The sequence below is a fragment of the Canis lupus genome, chromosome 21 (genome assembly GCF_003254725.2).
Source record: "Canis lupus dingo isolate Sandy chromosome 21, ASM325472v2, whole genome shotgun sequence".
Taxonomy (NCBI): Eukaryota; Metazoa; Chordata; class Mammalia; order Carnivora; family Canidae; genus Canis; species Canis lupus.
The window spans coordinates 29,998,583-30,016,691 of NC_064263.1; the positions used below are offsets into that span (position 1 = coordinate 29,998,583).

The 18,109-nt window shown below is 39.5% G+C and overlaps 1 protein-coding gene across 1 annotated transcript; it reads left to right on the top strand.

The window, feature by feature from the left end:
- Positions 1–10,325: 10,325 nt before the first annotated feature.
- Positions 10,326–17,369, top strand: LOC112667541 (olfactory receptor 52W1). Its single transcript, XM_025459295.3, has 4 exons — positions 10,326–10,490; positions 11,404–11,527; positions 11,626–11,688; positions 11,812–17,369. The coding sequence occupies exon 4, from the start codon at positions 12,377–12,379 to the stop codon at positions 13,337–13,339; it is 963 nt and encodes a 320-aa protein (XP_025315080.1). The 5' UTR covers positions 10,326–10,490; positions 11,404–11,527; positions 11,626–11,688; positions 11,812–12,376; the 3' UTR covers positions 13,340–17,369.
- Positions 17,370–18,109: the final 740 nt, after the last annotated feature.

Below are 18,109 nucleotides of genomic sequence, written 5' to 3' on the forward strand. Positions count from 1 at the left end.
AACAGGTGTGTGAAAAGGCTTTTAACATCACTAATCATTCAGAGAACTACAAATCAAAATCACAATGAGATATCACTTCATACCTGCTAAGATGGATAGCATTTTAAAAACAATAGATAACAAGTGTTATCAGCAATGTGAAGAGAACCATAGTACTTGGTCAGAATATAAATTGGTAATAGCCATTATGAAAACTTTATGGAGGCTCCAAAGAAAACAAAAAAATAGAACTACCATGTGATCCAGCAATCCCACTTCTGGATACTTATCCAAAAAAATTAAAACCAGGATCTTGAAGAGATAGCTATGCCCCCATATTTGTCATAACATTGTTTACAATAGTCAAATAGTGGAAATAACTTAAATGTTCATCAATGAATGAATAGATAAAGAAAATGCGGTATAGACATACAATGGAATATTACTGAACCTTAAAAAGGAAGGAAATCCTACCATTTGTAACATGAATGGACATTATGCAATGTAAAATAAGCCAGATACAGAAAGACAAACACTGTGTGCTCTCACTTATATGTGGAATCCAGAGTAGTCAAACTCAGAATCAGAGTATAAAATGGTGGCTGCAAATGGCTGGGGAAGAGGGAAATGGGGAGGTGATGGTCAAAGGATACAAAGTTTCAGTCATACAGATAAATAATTTCTATATATCTACCATTCAGCATAGTGCTATAGCTAACAATACTGTCCTGTGTACTTAAAAGTTGCTAAGAGTATAGATCTTACATTGTGTTCTTATCACACACACACACACACACACAAACAATAATAAAGAGGACAAGAAAAAACTATGAGAGGAAATTGATTTCTATGGCCTTGATGGTGGTGATGTTTTCATGGGTACACCCAAACTCATCAAGTTGTGTACATTAAATATGTATCACTTTTTACATGTTAACCATACCTCAAAAAAAGCTGGCTTAAAAAATAATTTACAATCACTCAAAGAAAATGAAATACTTAGGTAAACTTAAAACATGCATAAGATCTATATGTAGAATATTACAAAATGCTTGTTTAAAAAAAAGAAGACATAAATAAATGGAGAGACATATTGTGTGAAAGGATACATTAAAGATGTCAATTCTCCCCAAATTGATCTATAAATTTTAATGAAATTCCTATCAAAATCTCATCCAGGATTTCTTGATAGACATAGACAACTTATTCTAAAATTTATATGGAAATATAAAAAATCTAGAATAGTTAAAACAGTCTTGACAAAAAGTAGAAATAAAGTAAGAAGTATTACTCTAGCCATTATTAAGCCCTATAATATAGCTATAGTAATCAAACAAGATGGTATTGGCAGAGGAAGAGACACATAGATCGAAAGACCAAAAGAGTGAACCCAGAAACAGACCCACAGAAATATGCTAAATTGAGTTTTCACAAAGGTGAAAAGTCAATTCAATGAAATAGCCTTTTCACCAAATGATGTTGGAGCAATTGCATGTCCATATGCAAAAAAAAAAAAAAAAAAAAAAGCAACTCCACCTAAATTTTACACCTTATACAAAATTTAACTCAACATGGATCACAGGTAAGTAAAAACATAAAACTATAAGAACTTTTAGGAAAAAAACATGAGAGAAAATCTTAGGGATTGTCTAGGCAAAGAGTTCTTAGAGTTGACATCAAAAGCTCAGCCCATAAAAGGGGAAAAAATAAATTGGACTTCGTCAAAATTTAAAATTTGCTCCACAAAAGACCCTGTGAAAAAAAGATGAAAGACAAGCTACGGACTGGGAGAAAAATATTTGCAACCACATGTTTAACAAAAGACTGATATCTAGAATATATGAAGAACTCTCAAAACCCAACAGTAAAAATAACAATCCAATTCAAAATTGGCAAAAGACAGGAAGAGATATTTCACTGAAAAGGATATACAGATGGCACATAAGCACAAAAAAAATGTCTAACATCAGTAGCCATGAAGGAAATACAAATTAAGACCATGATAAGATATTCAATGCCCACCTCTTAGAACAGCTAAAAATACAAAATAGTGACAACACCAGATGCTAACAAAAATGAGAAACACCGAATCACTTATACATTGTTGGTAGAAATATAAATGGAACATCCTTTCTGGAAAACAGTCTGGCAGTTTTCTACAGAACTAGACATGCAACTACCATATAACCCAGCAATTGAACTCTTGGGCATTTATCCCAGACAAATGAAAACTTATGTTCACACAAAAACTCATACATGATTGTTCATAGAAACTTTATCAGTAATAGCCAAAACCTGGAAATATCCCAGATGTCCTTCAACAATGAGTTGTTCAACAAACTGTGGTATATCCATACCATGAAATATCATTCATGGACTACTGATTCAGACAACAATCTCGAGAGAATTATGCCAAATCAAGAAAAGCAATCCCAAAAGGTTATATTGTGTGATGCCATTTATATAATATTGTGTAAATGACAAAGCATAGAAATGAAGAGGTAATAAATAGGAATAGACTACTGATTCATACAAAAATCTCGAGGGAATTATGCTAAGTCAAAAAAGCAATCCCAAAAGGTTATATACCATATGATGCCATTTATATAATATTGTGTAGATGACAAAGCATAGAAATGAAGACAAGGTAATCAGTTGCTAGGAGTTTTAGAAAGGGATGTAGGAAGAAGGGAAGGAAGTAGGTGTGCCTGTAAAAGAGCAAATAAAGGGATGCTAGTGGTAACGAAATTGTTATGTATCTTGACTGTATTAACATCAACTTCCTTGTTGTGATATTGCATTATAGTTTTGCAATTTGTTACTACAGAGGGAAACTAAATGTTACGCAGGATTTGTCAGTATAGTTTCTTACACTGCATATGAATATATAATTATCTCAAAATAAAAAATGTGTTGTGGGACACCTAGGTGGCTCAGTGGTTGAGTATCTGCCTTCTGCTCAGGGCATGATCCCGGATCCTGGAATCAAGTCCTGCATCAGGCTCCCTACAGGGAGCCTGCTTCTCCCTCTGCCTATGTCTCTGCCTCTGCCTTTGTCTCTCATGAATAAATAAATAAATAAATCTTTTTAAAAAAGTGGCTTGTGTATGTGCATATACAGCTATTTTAAAAGAATACATTAGCACTATATCTATTGACCTGAAAAATATACTATTAATATTACTATTAACTAATAGTTGGAAAGAGGACAAGATGAAGAGAGAGTATTGAATTTTTTTATACATCTTTATAACTCTGATTACAGTAAGCACCTCTGAAGTTTGAGGATTTAGGAAAGAGACAACTAAGAAAAGATAGTTTGAAAATATTTTTAGATTTTTTCAAAAAGGTAAATAACCCAATACAATGAAAGTCAAAGAATATGAATGTGTGAATATGACTGTGGGATGCTTTTACCACACTGATATTCAAGTGGTACAAAGTTTGCAAAATGAGGCAAATGCAGCTCTTATCTACAAGGAAGTGGTGATGAGACCCCAAGGTGAGAAGAAAGCCGGAGGCTCAGTGCTGACAGACTAAGCACAAGAAGCAATGGGGAGAAAGATAACTCTGTGACAACATATTCACCAGATTCAAGAGACAGTCCACACCTAGACTCCCTGGACTACCAGACAATTTTATGGCTTTGTTCCCTCCACACAGAAAGATGGGCTAGGAACGCAAACATAACAGTGACTATCAAATACAGAGAGTGGAAAAAATATATATATATATATATATACACAGAGAGTGGCACTAGCACTGTTCACGTTGCAGAGGAGGCACATTTGAGTGAAGTGAAAACTGAGACACAACTGACATTTGCAATGAATCCTCAGCCCGTCAGTGACAGAGTTACAGTGAAGCAACTTCTACAGTGTTTTACATTGCTTTCGGTGCACAAGGGAAGGAAGAGAGGAAGAGAGAGGGCTGCTGGCCAGGGAATTATGGAATACTGAGTGTCTTAAGAGAAGCTGGAGGACACAGCTGCAGGACTTTGAGGAAGGAACTTTGTGATGCAAAATTCACAATGGCAACTACAGAAGAGAGGCAGAAATAGCATGTTATTTCTTCATTACAGAAGCTGTAATGAAGAGAAAGAAGGCATTGAGTTGGGTGAATGCAAGACTATTCAAGTAAGCTTAGAGGTTAGGAGAAAAGCTATCTTATTTACCTACAGATTTTAGGCAAAGCAAGATGGCTGGTCCTTCAACTTGAATATGTGCATTGATCTAGGGAAGGAGAAATGCAGGCTAAGATGAAATGAAATTGCCTATGATCAAAAAATGGAAACCAACCTGATTTAGTTTTATGAAGCCAACATAATCCTGAAATTATATAGTCATTAAAAGAATCCATTTTGGACTCACACTGACCTGGATTTTTTCTTTAATGAAGATTTTATTTATTTATTCATGAGAGGCACAGATTGAGAGGCAGAAACATAGGCAGAGGGAGAAGCAGGCTCCCTGAGTGGAGCACAATGCAGAACTCGATCCCAGGATCCCTGGGATCACAACCTGAGCCAAAGGCAGATGCTCAACCACTGAGCCATCAGGTGCCCCCACACTGATCTGGATTTAAATCCAGACTCATTTGAAATTTTGTGATCAGAAGTCAGCTATTCACATTTTAAGGAGTTTATTTGTTAAATGGAAATAATGATAGTACCTACCTCACAGAGACATTATATTGAATGAGATGATACATGTAGAGTGCTCAGTCCAGTGCCTGACTCACAGTGTTCAGTAAATCATAACTTGGTAGATAATACCAAAAGTTGGCAAGGGTGCAAAATAACTAGAAATCTTATACAATTTTGGAGTGCATAATGGTACAACTACTTTGGAAAAGCATTTGTTAGTTTCTTATAAAGCTAAACACACATTTACCATATGATACACCAATACCATTCCTAGATATTTACCCAAGAGAAATGAAAATATTTCTACACAATGATTTTTATGCAAACGTTCACTATAGCTTTATTAATAATAGTTAAAATGTGAGGACAACCCAAATGTCTATCAAAAGAATAACGGATAAATAATTGTGGAATATTCATACAATGCAACACTACTCACCTGTAAAAAAGAATAAACTAAAAAGAAAAAAAAAAGAATGAACTAATGATACCTACAACAAAATGGATGACTCACAAAAACATGTTAAGTGAAAGAAACCATACACAAAATAGTACATACTACATGATTTCATTTATATAAAATTCTAGAAAAAGTAAAACTATAAGAACAGGAAGTATACCATTAGCTGCCTGAGGCTGGGGCTGGAACAAGGAAGCCAGAGAATTAACTGCAAAGACTAGCAAGGGAACATTTTGGGATGATAAAAATGTTGTATTTCTTGATTGAGATGGGGCTTATATGGCTGTATACAATTGTCTAAACCCATCAAATTATACACTTAATATGAATGCATTTACCCCAATAAATTGATTTTTAAAACTATAAGAAACCAAGAACAAATTTTCAAAAGATGTACATTAACATCTGGAGAAATCTTTAAATTTTATTGAATAAAATATAAGGAAACTAGAATAAACAGTAAGATATAACATATTTTGAATGGAAATATTCCATATTGGATGGCTATTGATGCTCCTAAATTAATCTATAAGCTGAATTCATTCCCAGCTAATCCCATAGGATTTGGAATTTAGTGAAGCAATTCTAATAATTGTGTAAAAGAATGAAGGCATCAAAAAAAAAAATCCAAGATGTTTCTAGAAAAACACACACAGAGAGAAGAATAAGAATGACTTACCTGCCAGATATAAAGATAATTACAGTAGTTAATATTGGTGAGGAGTTAGCAAATAATATTAATGTTATAAGGACATAGCCTAGATCAAATCTATTATATATAGGAACTTAGTGTATAATAATTGTATATCACTGCAGAAAAGTGCTGGAAGAACCAAGTTTCCTTTTAAGAAAAATAAATAAAATTAGATCCTGGTCTCATGTTACACACAAAAATAAATTTCAGATGGATTAAAATAATTAAACATAAAAGATATGTAAATGCCATAAAATGTATGATAATATCTTTATGATCTCAGGGTAAGAAAGAACTTCTTAAATAATACACAGAAGTACATGGCCTAGATGTGCTTTTTATTAAAGTTCAAATTAGTAAGACAAGTGACACCATAAACAAAATTAAAAGATAGTTAACAGATTGGAAGTTTATATTTCCAATATAAAACAAAGGATTAGTAACCAGAATATACAGAGAAAGAGTACAAAAAATATATAGGGGGGGAAGACAGCTGAACAGAAAAATGGACAAAAGATAGATCAGACAATTTATAGAAGAACTATAAATGACCAATAAATATATTAAAAATATAAATTAAAATGAGTTAATATTTCTAATTAACCAGATTTGCAAAAAGGTAAGAGTCCGATAATATAAAGTGTTGCCAAGAATGTTAAAAAATAAGATCTTTCATAAAAACTACAAGGGAGAATATAAGTTGGAACAACTATTTTGAAGAACGATTTGACAATATCTGCTAAAGATGAAAATGTGCATATCTCATGACCCAGCAATTCCACTCCTAGATGTATAGTCTAGAGAAATTTTTATACATGTGAAAAAGCAGACATGTACAAAAATATGAAATAGCAGTATACACAGCAAAATAGGCAGGAACAGTAAGTCCACCAATAAGTAAATAAATAATATTTGGCATAATCAGATGCTATAAAACTATGTAGAAATGTAAAGGAATGATAAACATCTGTATATCTGCATAAACAGAACTCAAAACATCATTTCCTATATACACTAAGAAATAATTTATGTAAATGTCAAAGAGCACCAATTAGCAAAAGCTTTAAAAACTGAATTAGAAAGATACACTGAATTCATGATAATTGCTGTTTCTAAGGTGAGAATGAAATACAATAGGAGATAAAAGAGACTTTAATTTTATCTTTAACTTTTAATTGCATTGATTAAAAAGGAACTGAAAGCAAACTGGGACAAAATGGTAATAATGATCAGTTCTAGATGTCTGGATAATATGTGCACTTGTTATTCTTTATAATTTTATATATATATTAGCCACTTCTCAAATAAAAGTATAATGAGAAAAGAAAACACAACAAAGTATATTAGAAACACAGGTATCAGTTATGAGACTGCTGCAATATTCTAAGATAAGGCTGTGGGGTATACAGTGGGACATTTTCCATTGGGGATGAATGCTCTTAAGGAAGTGGGCCTTGGTGGCTGTGTGAATGTAGTGAAGAGAGGCTGGTTCCCCATTCACAATACTGTGTTTGGCATGTAATGAGTTCGTAATAATGTTTACTGGATTCTGTGGACGACATTAGTATTTTCCTGGTTGTAAGAGCTTCAGCCATGCAAGTGAGCTTGGAGGAAGGGAGGTGATAGTAGGAAAAGATAAAGGCGCTACCTATTACCTCAGAATAGATCTTTAGGGAATTAATTTCTTGAAAGATGGCCCCAAAAAACATAGTCAGTTCCAAAGTCCCCCTTCTAAGTGCTACAGAACCTTTAGAGGGAACTACTCATCTTTTGCAAGGAAAGTCTTTGGAAGACTATCCCAGCACTGGTCTCAATAGTGGTCAGAGATAATTAATCTGAAAAAATGCCTCTTCTGTGCCTCACACTGAAGGAAAAGAATGATTGGACAAGGTAAGGCATTGGGGGAGGTGTTTAGCATCATGACCCAATTTTTCTTATAGTGTCACCTGGGAGACCAAGACAGGAACTATAACAGCATGTCCTCAGCATGCAAGAGAACACTGGAGTCACTACTACCTATGGCCAATGATAGAGTGAATTGAAAGGACTGATCCCACTGCAGAGGAAGGGGAAATGGATAAGGACACCAGACAATATTACAGGAAAATTGATTAAAATTAGATCTGAGCTATCCCATACCCCTAACAGAACCTGAATCCTACCAGATCCTATTATAACAGGGAGAACAGTTAACCTCATAAGTTTATAACCTCAGTGCCAGAATATCTACTATCTGGGGTATTTGGGTATTTTAAAAAATATTTTATTTATTTATTCATGAGAGACACAGAGAGAGAGACAGAGACAGAGACAAAGACAGAGGCAGAGACACAGGCAGAAGGAGAAGAAAGCTCCATGCAGGGAACCCGACATGGGACTCGATCCCAGGACTCCAGGATCATACCCTGGGCCGAAGGCGGTGCTAAACCGCTGAGCCACCCGGGGTGCCCATATTTGGGTATTGAAGGAACTTAATGACTTCAATTTTGTTGGGCTTAAAGGATCTGTGATTTATCTTATGAACAATCTTTTGTATAGTTGGTGCCCAGGATAGGCATATGTCAGCAAAAAAGTTCCATTAGTGTTCTCTTGAGGCTTGGCACTCAAGGGCATTTTTTCCCAATCAATCATCTCCTTCACAGCTCTATATTCACTGCCCCCAGCTCCCAAGTGCTACTCTCCTTCTTCAGCAATCCTAGGACAACCTTTCAGGTACTGATCCTTTTGGCCCAAATACCCTAGAAAATACCTATTTTTGTTCTAAGTCTCAGCAGAAAAGTTTAAAGCAGTGGCTAAGAGCAAGAATGCAAGGGCCAGATCCAGTTACTGTCTAACTGCTACTTAAGAATTGTGTGACCTTGGATAAGTTTGTGCCTTAGTTCTTTATCTGTAAGATGGGGGAAATCATTATACTTACTGCAAATGCATGTGGCAGAAATAGGACTTAGAGCAGTGCCTGCACATAGAAAACTCCATAGGACATAGCCATTACTGTAATTCAGAAAATTTCCTAACTCTCCAGGGAGAGGGAAAGGCTTCTTTCTCTGTATTCCCACTATATCTGTACTAACCTGAATTAATGCAATTACTTATGTAGCCTTCCAATAACTTTGCATCACTATGTCCACTAGACAGTGAGCTCCTTGAGGGCAGCAAGGTCTTGTTATTGCCATTGTATCTTCACCATATGGTACAGGGCCAGGTACAACAGAGATTCAATGAGATTGCTATAAAGCTGATTTTGAAAAGCAAATGTGTTTCAAACAATTGACACATTGGGAAACTCAGTATAACCTGTGATTCCCTCTGCCAGGAACTACATGAATGCACAAAACTGCATTCAAAACTGCTGAACACAGCAGCAAAAGAAAATCCAACATGCTCACACCTGAAACATCTATCACAACTTAGGTTATGAAATACATCATGCATATGTAGTGTTATAAGATTCCACCAGATTTCATATTATAATAGTCCCCTGCTATCCACAGGTTATACATTCCAAGACCCCAGTGGATGCCTGAAATCAGAGATAGTACTGAACCCTATATATACGGCATACCTCAAAAATACTGCTGATTCAGTTCTGGACTACTGCAATAATGGAAATATAGCAATAAAGTGAGTCAAATGAGTTTTTGTTTCCCAGTGCATATAAGGGGTGTTTATATAATACCATAGCCTATTAAGTGTGGAATAGCATTATGTCTTAAAAACAAAACAAAACAAAAAACAATGAGACTAACTTAATTTAAAAACTTTATTGCTAGGGGTGGCTCAGTGGCTCAGTCAGTTAAGCATCGAACTCTTGATTTTGGTTCAGGTCAGGATCTCAGGGTCATGAGATCAAACCCCCATGTCAGGCTCTGCACTCAGCAGGGAGTCTGCTTGAGATTTTCTCCCTCTCCCTCTATCCCTCCCCTCAGCATGAGCTCACTCTAAAATATATATATAAATCTCTGAAAATCTTTTTTTTTAATCTCTGAAAATCTTATTGCTTAAAAAATGCTAACCATCACCTGAGCTTTCAGTGAGCTGTAATCACTGATCACAGATCAACATAACAAATATAATAATAATGAAAAAGTTTGAAATACTACGAGATTTACCAGAATGTGCCACAGACACAAAGTGAACAAGCACTGTTGGGAAAAATGGCACCGATAGGCTTGCTAGAAGCAGGGCTGCCACAAATTTTCAATTCGTAAAAAATACATTATTTGTGAAGTGCAATCAAGTGAAGCACAATCAAATGAGGTATGCCTATATGGTGTTTTCCTATCTTACGTGCTTATAATAAGGTGTAATTTATAAATTAAGCATAGCAAGAGACTAACAATAACTGATAATAATGGCAATATGCTGTAATAAAAGTCATGTGAATGTGCTCTCTCTCTCTCTCTCTCTCTCTCTCAAAATAACTTACTGCATTGTACTCACCCTTCTTCCTGTGATGATGTGAAAGGATAAAATGCCTACATGAGGACACGAAGTTAGGGGGATAATAACACAGCATTGTGACGTAGTGTTAGGCTACAATTGACCTGATGATTCATCAGAAAGGATCATCTGCTTCCCAATAGTGGTTGAGGGCAGTGGGCAATTGAAACTGCAGAAGCGAAACCACAGATAAGGGGGACTATCATAGTCTCCCCTTCTACCATTTCTCAATTATTCACAAGCCTCTAATGGTTCCACAAGGAAAACTCTAGGTAATGTGTCATATTTATTGGTGTGTTTATGTGCTTTCTAACCAGTTAACATATGTAAAATGGTGCCATTTTTATTAGGGTCTTATCCTTTTTTAAATGTGTCACTGACAAGGTTTTTGAATGTTGTACCCTATTGCCACCTTTCCCACAAGCCTTGTTTTTATTACATTATCTTGCACACTGTGCTGATTTTTAGGATAGGTCTCCTTAGAACAGAATCATACCCAGTGGACTCATGGCTGATGGTGAATAACTTTTCTTTCTCATCTCCATGGATACCAAAGGCTCCTGAAACTGTAGGAGCCACTGTTAGTCAGTAAATGCTGTTTGGGCCAGCAGTACTATCACACAATTAAAAGCAATAAATATTTATTCATAGACAACTAGATGCCAGGCACTGTGATGAGCAGTAGAGATGCTGGCTAATAAAAACTGCCTACAACTCTTTCAATCTGGGGATGGGGGTGGAAGGGAGAGAGACGAGTAATTACAATAGAGAGGGATCAATGCTATTCAAGAATATAGCAAGGGCTTCTCTCCAGACTTCAGGGAGTCAGCAAAGACTGGAAAGAGGAAGTGTTCCTCTTTCCCAGATCTCTCCACTCCTATAAATCAGTCTCTTTCCTTGTTGTCCCCACCTCTGCCTCCTTCCTCTACTTCCTGAGTTATCTTGCTGTCAGCTCTGAGCAAGGAGGCAGCAAAGGGAAGAGTTAATGTGGCACAGGTGGGAGGGGTAAGGTCCCTGAGGGGAGCAAGTAAGAAGCTTCATAAAGGGCCCCATAGGCATTGGTCAAGGTAAAGAGAAGGTGCCAACACACAGTGCTCAGGATCTTTCTCCAGTCAAGTCTTCTGGGGTGCTCTCCTCCTGTTCATTTATCCATTCAATGTTTATTCATCTTCTGCCGTGAGCCAGATTCTGGGTGAAATCGGTTCTACTCACCTGACCTCCTCCTACATCAGAGATGCTTCTTCCACGTAAGGCTGCTACTCTGGGTTGAGTGCCATTTCCTCCCCCTTTGGAAGCTCCACTCCCTCAGGTACCCCAGGAATAAGACTTTAGTGGGACCCCTTTCTGGATTGTGAAGAAGGAAGGGAGACAGAGAAGTTCCCTTTTATGCTGCCATTTCTTTGTCAGTGCTTTTTGCCGCCCAACTTCAACTCTCCAGCAGGTGTTCAAGTTCACTACTTCAGCATCAAGGTAAAAATAATGTAAGCACCCCAAAAACCCAGGTTTTCTCCTGTCACGTGAGGCTTCCAGCTTCACTGCAGATCCAATCTTCCTCCTTTGTTTCTCCTCTTCTCTCTACTCTTCTTCTCCAAGGGTTGATACCCAGAATGTTAAAGCTGGACAACACTACAATCATTGTGTCCAGCCCCACTGTACAGCTGAGGAAGCTGAGGCCCAGGAGCTCTGCCTAAGGATATACAATCAAGGACAGTACAGCCTGGGGCCTGATCCCCCACCAGCTCTGGCTTTCTCTCCACCTTAAGGAGACTGAGATGGACTCTACTTTGGATCCTGAGGAAGAAAAACACTAATCTCAGCCCCAACTATACCAGCAACGGCAGGTGACCTCCAGCTATACCAGCAACTGCAACAGTGAGGCCCTCATTTCTCAATACCAGTGTCCCTCCCCCCCCCCCATTTGTCCCCCTACAATACTCATGGGCTTTTAGGCACAAAGGATTCTCCCATCTAAGCTAGGGTAGTGACTTTAATTATTTATCCAAAACCCCAAACAAAGGTTATAACCCTGTGACCCCCCAACCCTGCACTCCCCCTACACATACCCCATGGATGGGTCTGTGCCCCTGTAACACCCTCCAATATCTCTCCCCTATCAGGAGTCATGCCCCCATGAGCCCTAAAGCTTTGCCCCCACAGGATGGCAGAAGGTCCACATCCCAACTCCACCTTCCCACGCCCCACTTTCTTCATACTGACTGGCATTCCAGGGTTAGGGGGTACCCAGACCTGGCTGACACTGGTCTTTGGGCCCATGTATCTGCTGGCCCTGCTGGGAAATGGAACACTGTTGGCATTGGTGCAGATAGACTCCACACTGCAGCAGCCCATGTTTCTACTCCTGGCCACACTGGCAGCCACAGACCTGGGCTTAGCCACATCTATAGCCCCAGGGTTGCTTGCTGTGATGTGGCTTGGGCCCCGGCCTGTGCCATATGGTGTCTGCCTGGCCCAGATGTTCTTTGTTCATGCACTGACTGCTGTGGAATCCGGTGTACTGTTGGCCATGGCCTGTGATCGTGCTGTGGCAGTAGGGCGTCCCCTACATTACCCTCTCCTAATCACCAAAGCCCGTGTAGGCTATGCAGCACTGGCACTGGCCCTGAAAGCTGTGGCTATTGTTGTGCCTTTCCCTCTGCTGGTGGCGCGATTTGAGTACTTCCGAGCCAAGACCATAGACCATGCCTACTGTGCACACATGGCAGTGGTAGAGCTGGTGGTGGGCAACACACAAGCTAACAATTTGTATGGGCTGGCACTTTCACTGGCTGTGTCAGGCATAGATATCCTGGGCATCGCTGGCTCTTATGGACTCATTGCCCACACTGTACTGCGGCTGCCTACCTGGGAGGCCCGGGCCAAGGCCTTTGGCACATGTAGTTCCCACATCTGTGTCATTCTGGCCTTCTATGTACCTGGTCTCTTCTCATACCTCACACATCGCTTTGGTCGTCACACCATCCCAAAGCCTGTGCACATTCTTCTCTCTAACATCTATTTGCTGCTGCCACCTGCCCTCAACCCACTCATCTATGGAGTCCGCACCAAGCAAATCAGGGACCGGCTCCTGGAAACCTTCACATTCAGAAAAAGCCAGCTCTAATGAGCACAAAACAATGGAGCCTGCTGGTGGAGGTGAGGGAACATTCAAGAGAGTCTAGAGCCTGGAGGTGGGGATTATGTCATGTTTGTCCCACTGTCTACATATGACTGTGATAACCATTCAACAACTATTTGCTGTGAAGTCTCTACTATCCATTATCACTAGCATCTGCAGACTTTAGCCTATCCACATATCTTGCTTGGGAGGAGTGAGGTAGGGGGCTACACGTTACCATGCAGGGAAATAAGATCAGGAGTTATCATGGCTTATAGTACATGAGATTTAACTTAAAGAAAACTCTCCTCCCTAGCCCCTCCATCATTTTAACCTAAGTCTCCCCGTGTTTCCACACAAAAGCTCCCCTACAGATGCTAGACCTGGGGGTCTAGGAAGAGTGATGCTGCCTCAGGAGGCAAGTGTTTGGGTACTTGTCTGGGATCATAGTCCTCTCCATTTCTGGAGCCAGATTCTATTTTCATCCTGTCCTTAGGGAAGGAATTACAGGCTTATTCCCCACATTCTGAGAATCTGGATAATGCACCCAGACTAGGGTCCCAAATTTGGCCAGCACACTGATCTTTGCCATTCCCAGTTCAGAGAATCCTCCTTGTCTAATGTGTAATTACTCCCACTCTCCTGTCAATATCTCAAGAATTAATTGCTAGAATTTCTCTTCCTGGGCCTAAAGCCTCAGGAGTCAAAGGTCCAACTGAAAGAAATTTTTATATCCCAGGAAATCATTATAATCACTTCACTTGCTTGCCTGACATCCAGTCACTGTGGTCTCTTATGAAGTTGCTCTTCTCTGCATCCTCAGCCAGGAACGTTGAATTCTCAAATAAAATCCACATCAACACCCCCATTTGTCCTAGCTAACATCACTAGAAGCATATGATGTTGGTGATATATGATTAAATAGGAGTATTTCCCACTGCTGTGGCTAGCAGAGAATAGAGGTATTACACAGGAAGCATCATGGTGTTGCCCAACAGGAGATTAACTCAGTTAAGAATCTATACTGGAAGGGACATTGTGCAAAAGCTCTTTCACACCAGCATGGAGCCAAAAATGAATATAATATCAGACAAAAGGCAGGGATTCACCATTATAAGATCTGAGAAAGCTGCAGGCCGCACAAGTAGACCCAAGCTCTGGGGAAACTACCATAACTGCAGGTCTTAAAGTCAGCCATGAAGACCTAAAGTGAAGTGCAGTGCTGACCACTCAGCACAGATACCTGGGCCAAACACCATGGGATACCACACAGAAGAGGAGGCTGCAGATCTGAAAAAGCAGGTGACATCCTCTCCAGGGCCACATGGGGTCTCACCAGGTTCTCATTAACCAGGAGCTAAAGAGATAGTACAGAGTTCTACATGATTTTCAGAGGTGTTGTCACACTGAGGAAATCTACAGTTTTCCTCAAGTGTGGGCTTAGTCATTCTCAAAACTAATCTTTTTCATGAAGTTCTGAGTTAAAAAAAACTCCTCAGGTAATGATTTTGTGGATAATTGTGACAAAATCTAATCTTAATTGGTCATGAGTCTTTAAGATGTCCATATCCTTCTCTCAGGGATTCTTCTTCAAAAAATCTATCCTGACAAAATAATTAGAGATGTAAACAAAGATGTATGCAGTAAGATATTTATTACAACATTATTATAAAGAAATGTATATGTGATATCCCCTGTCACACATACACATTATGCACATTTTTTGCCTTTCCCCTGTGGTACATGAAAAGGGAAATCCTATGCAGTCAATGTTCATAAGCAATGAATTCTATCACCTTCCCACCACAGGAGACCTCCTGTCTAAGGCACCTTCGTTCCCTGGTTGTGCACAGCTCCCCAAGGCAGCTGATTTCAAAGTCGTGCATTATTCATTGCAAGAACCTTCTTTCTTCAGGCCAAAAATCCACCCACTTGGACATTAGTATTTTGTTTTGGATTGAGATCACACACCTACCGTGTGATGTGTTTAGAAAACTACCAGCACTCCCTTACTCCTCACAACAACCTGAGAGTAATCCCATGGTCCCTCATCCACAATTCCAAAATAAAAAAAAAATATATCTGAAGAAACAATAGCTTTTTCATGACTTTGGTTCAAAACCCAACCTGAAACATCATGATGGTATCTATAGTATTTTATTTATCTCACTTGGTGTGAATATTCATACCTTTAGCTGCAGAAATATTGATGTGTTTGATTATAGGGCACTGCCCTAAACCTCACTGGAGTACTCCTTTATATATGATAAAGGCACTATATTCCCTTTCTAAAACCTGAAAATCTCAAGTCCAAAATATATCTACCCCTAAAGGTTTCAAATAGGGACTTGTATAGTTATCCCTGTAGCCTGAGAGTAGTGAAGAGACTGGTTAGGGCTCTTTATTCCTCCAAAGGCTTGGCTATCAACACTATTCTATACTGCCCTGGAGGTTCTTACAGAGAACCTCATGTTTCCTAAATAACCAGCCCCTGCCTGTTTGTTCCTCTCGTGCTCTGCAGTCGTCACCACTCAGATATGATGCAGATGATCTGTGTCCAGGGAAACCCCAGTATGTGCCACACTAGAGACAACCCCATGACCAGGTATGGCCCAAACAGCTCAGCCCTTAGGCTCAACTCCATCCAGAACTCACTCATTTGTTTTCCTTCAGCAACTTTCAATCTCAGACTCTATGAGCCAAAGGGAAAAATAGACTCAGTTAATGTCAGGGTAGGGCAGTGTGGAATGCAGTGAGCTTAAAGAATTATGATCATCAGCAAAAGAGATGAAGACATGGGCTTCTGGCTGAGGAGTTTATCTATACCCAATTTTACCCTTTTAGCCTCCTCTATGAAAATCTGAAAAAATCCTCTTCATATTTCACCAACAGCCCATCATCCCTGTCCCTACCCTATTCATTCCCTTTTCATTCTAGAACCCCCTCAGGATATGGATGTACACCATCCCCTGCCTATGTTTATCAGTAACTCTCATGTCTGTACCTTTGCATCTCTGCCTCCTTGCACTGTTTGTGTCCCTTGTCCTGGTATAATGTCTCTCCCCAACTGCTACCTCACTCAGGATTCCTTTCTGAAGGGAACAGAGGTACCAACTATACTACACCAAAGACCACTCCTAGTGCAGAGCTAAGAGGGCACTAGAGTAGAAATTTGGTTTTGCCTGCCCTGATAAGAAGTTTGGGGTTTCTCATTTGGTCTACTGCAGCATTTCTCTCATCCTGCCCACTTCCTTTTCAGTACACGACTTTGCATGTCCACTGAGCAGGCACCCTCCCACCATACACTCAGGAGAGCAGAAAGGACACAGCAATTTCTCCTTCCACGAAAAGGAACTACCATTCAAATTTAAATTTAAAAGCTGGAATCAGGCCAACTTGGATTTGAATCCCAGATCCTCCATTAACTCACTGCATCCCTTGTATTAATCTACTTAACCTCTCTGAGCCCATCAATTCACTTGTAAAATGAGGAAATAATAGTACCTACTTCATGGCATTACTAAAAGGATTAAGCAGGGTAATGAATTCAAAGTGTTTGGCACAGTCTCTAACATACATGACTTAAACAACTCAACAAATATTTAATATCAATTCCTCTCCTAGAGCATAGTCCCCTGTCCACTGTTAAATCTTAAACACCTAGCACCCACACCCTTAGCCCTGTCTAGAGAGACCACTTCAGCCAGATCAGAGGATAGCCAAATTCATGGGACAGCCCTACATGTTAGGCCAGAATAGGAAAGAATGCTCCCCATACAGAAGTGGTCTTCCTGAAGATGCAGAAGACTCTCTAGAGGGACTCAAAAGAAGACTTTGTGGACAGATAAATGGTAGAGTGGGAGAGTAGCTACTAGAAAGGCTCTCCAGAGTGGTTCTTCTCCAAAAAGCCACTCTTCTTATCCAGCAAACACCGGGTTGAGATCTCTGGGACAGACACAAGGGGAAATCACACAGAGATTAGGACTGCAGTAGGAGAATGCCAACTAGACACAGATTAGTTTAGGACAGGGAATGGGGCATGGAGAAAAATTTCCTCAAATTTACCTGGATAATTCTGGCTTCCTGAAAGTCCTCTTCAGTTACTAAGGCAACATTATCCCAATTAGATTCTTATCCACCACATTGTCACCACTCATATGCACCCTCCTACACACACACCTGGTTTTCACTGCAACTGTAACCTACTCATTAATAATAGGCTTCAACCTAAGCTGCACCTAAGAATTGCCTGAGAGGCTTTTAGAAATCCTAATGCCTAGGCACACTCCAGACCAATTAAATCAGAATCCCTGGGGGTAGGATCCATGTATTTGTAGTGTTTAAAGCTACCAGATAATTCCAAAGTATGACCAAGGTTAAGAACTACTGCTTAGTTCTCAGTTTAAGTCCTGATTTATATTTCTCCCATGTCCTTCAGGACCCCTATCTAACCTCACAAGGAAGTCATCTGCAGCTGATAAGATAGTACAGCAAACTGCTTCAGGAGGCTACTGAAGGGGGAAATCTGATTCTGCTTCCTTAAATAACTCAGGCCAAGAAATACACACACACCTGCACTCACACATGCACACACAGACATATACAAATGCACCCAGACACACCTGCATTCTTCTCCCCTAAGGAGGAGAATGGATAAGTGACTTGAGGGTATGGTATCAGGCTATGGGCATAGTGAGGCTAGTAAAGTGACTGCCCTTTCCCCACCCAAGGCCCCATTATCTACAGGACCTCTATGACCTCATGCTATAGTAGGTC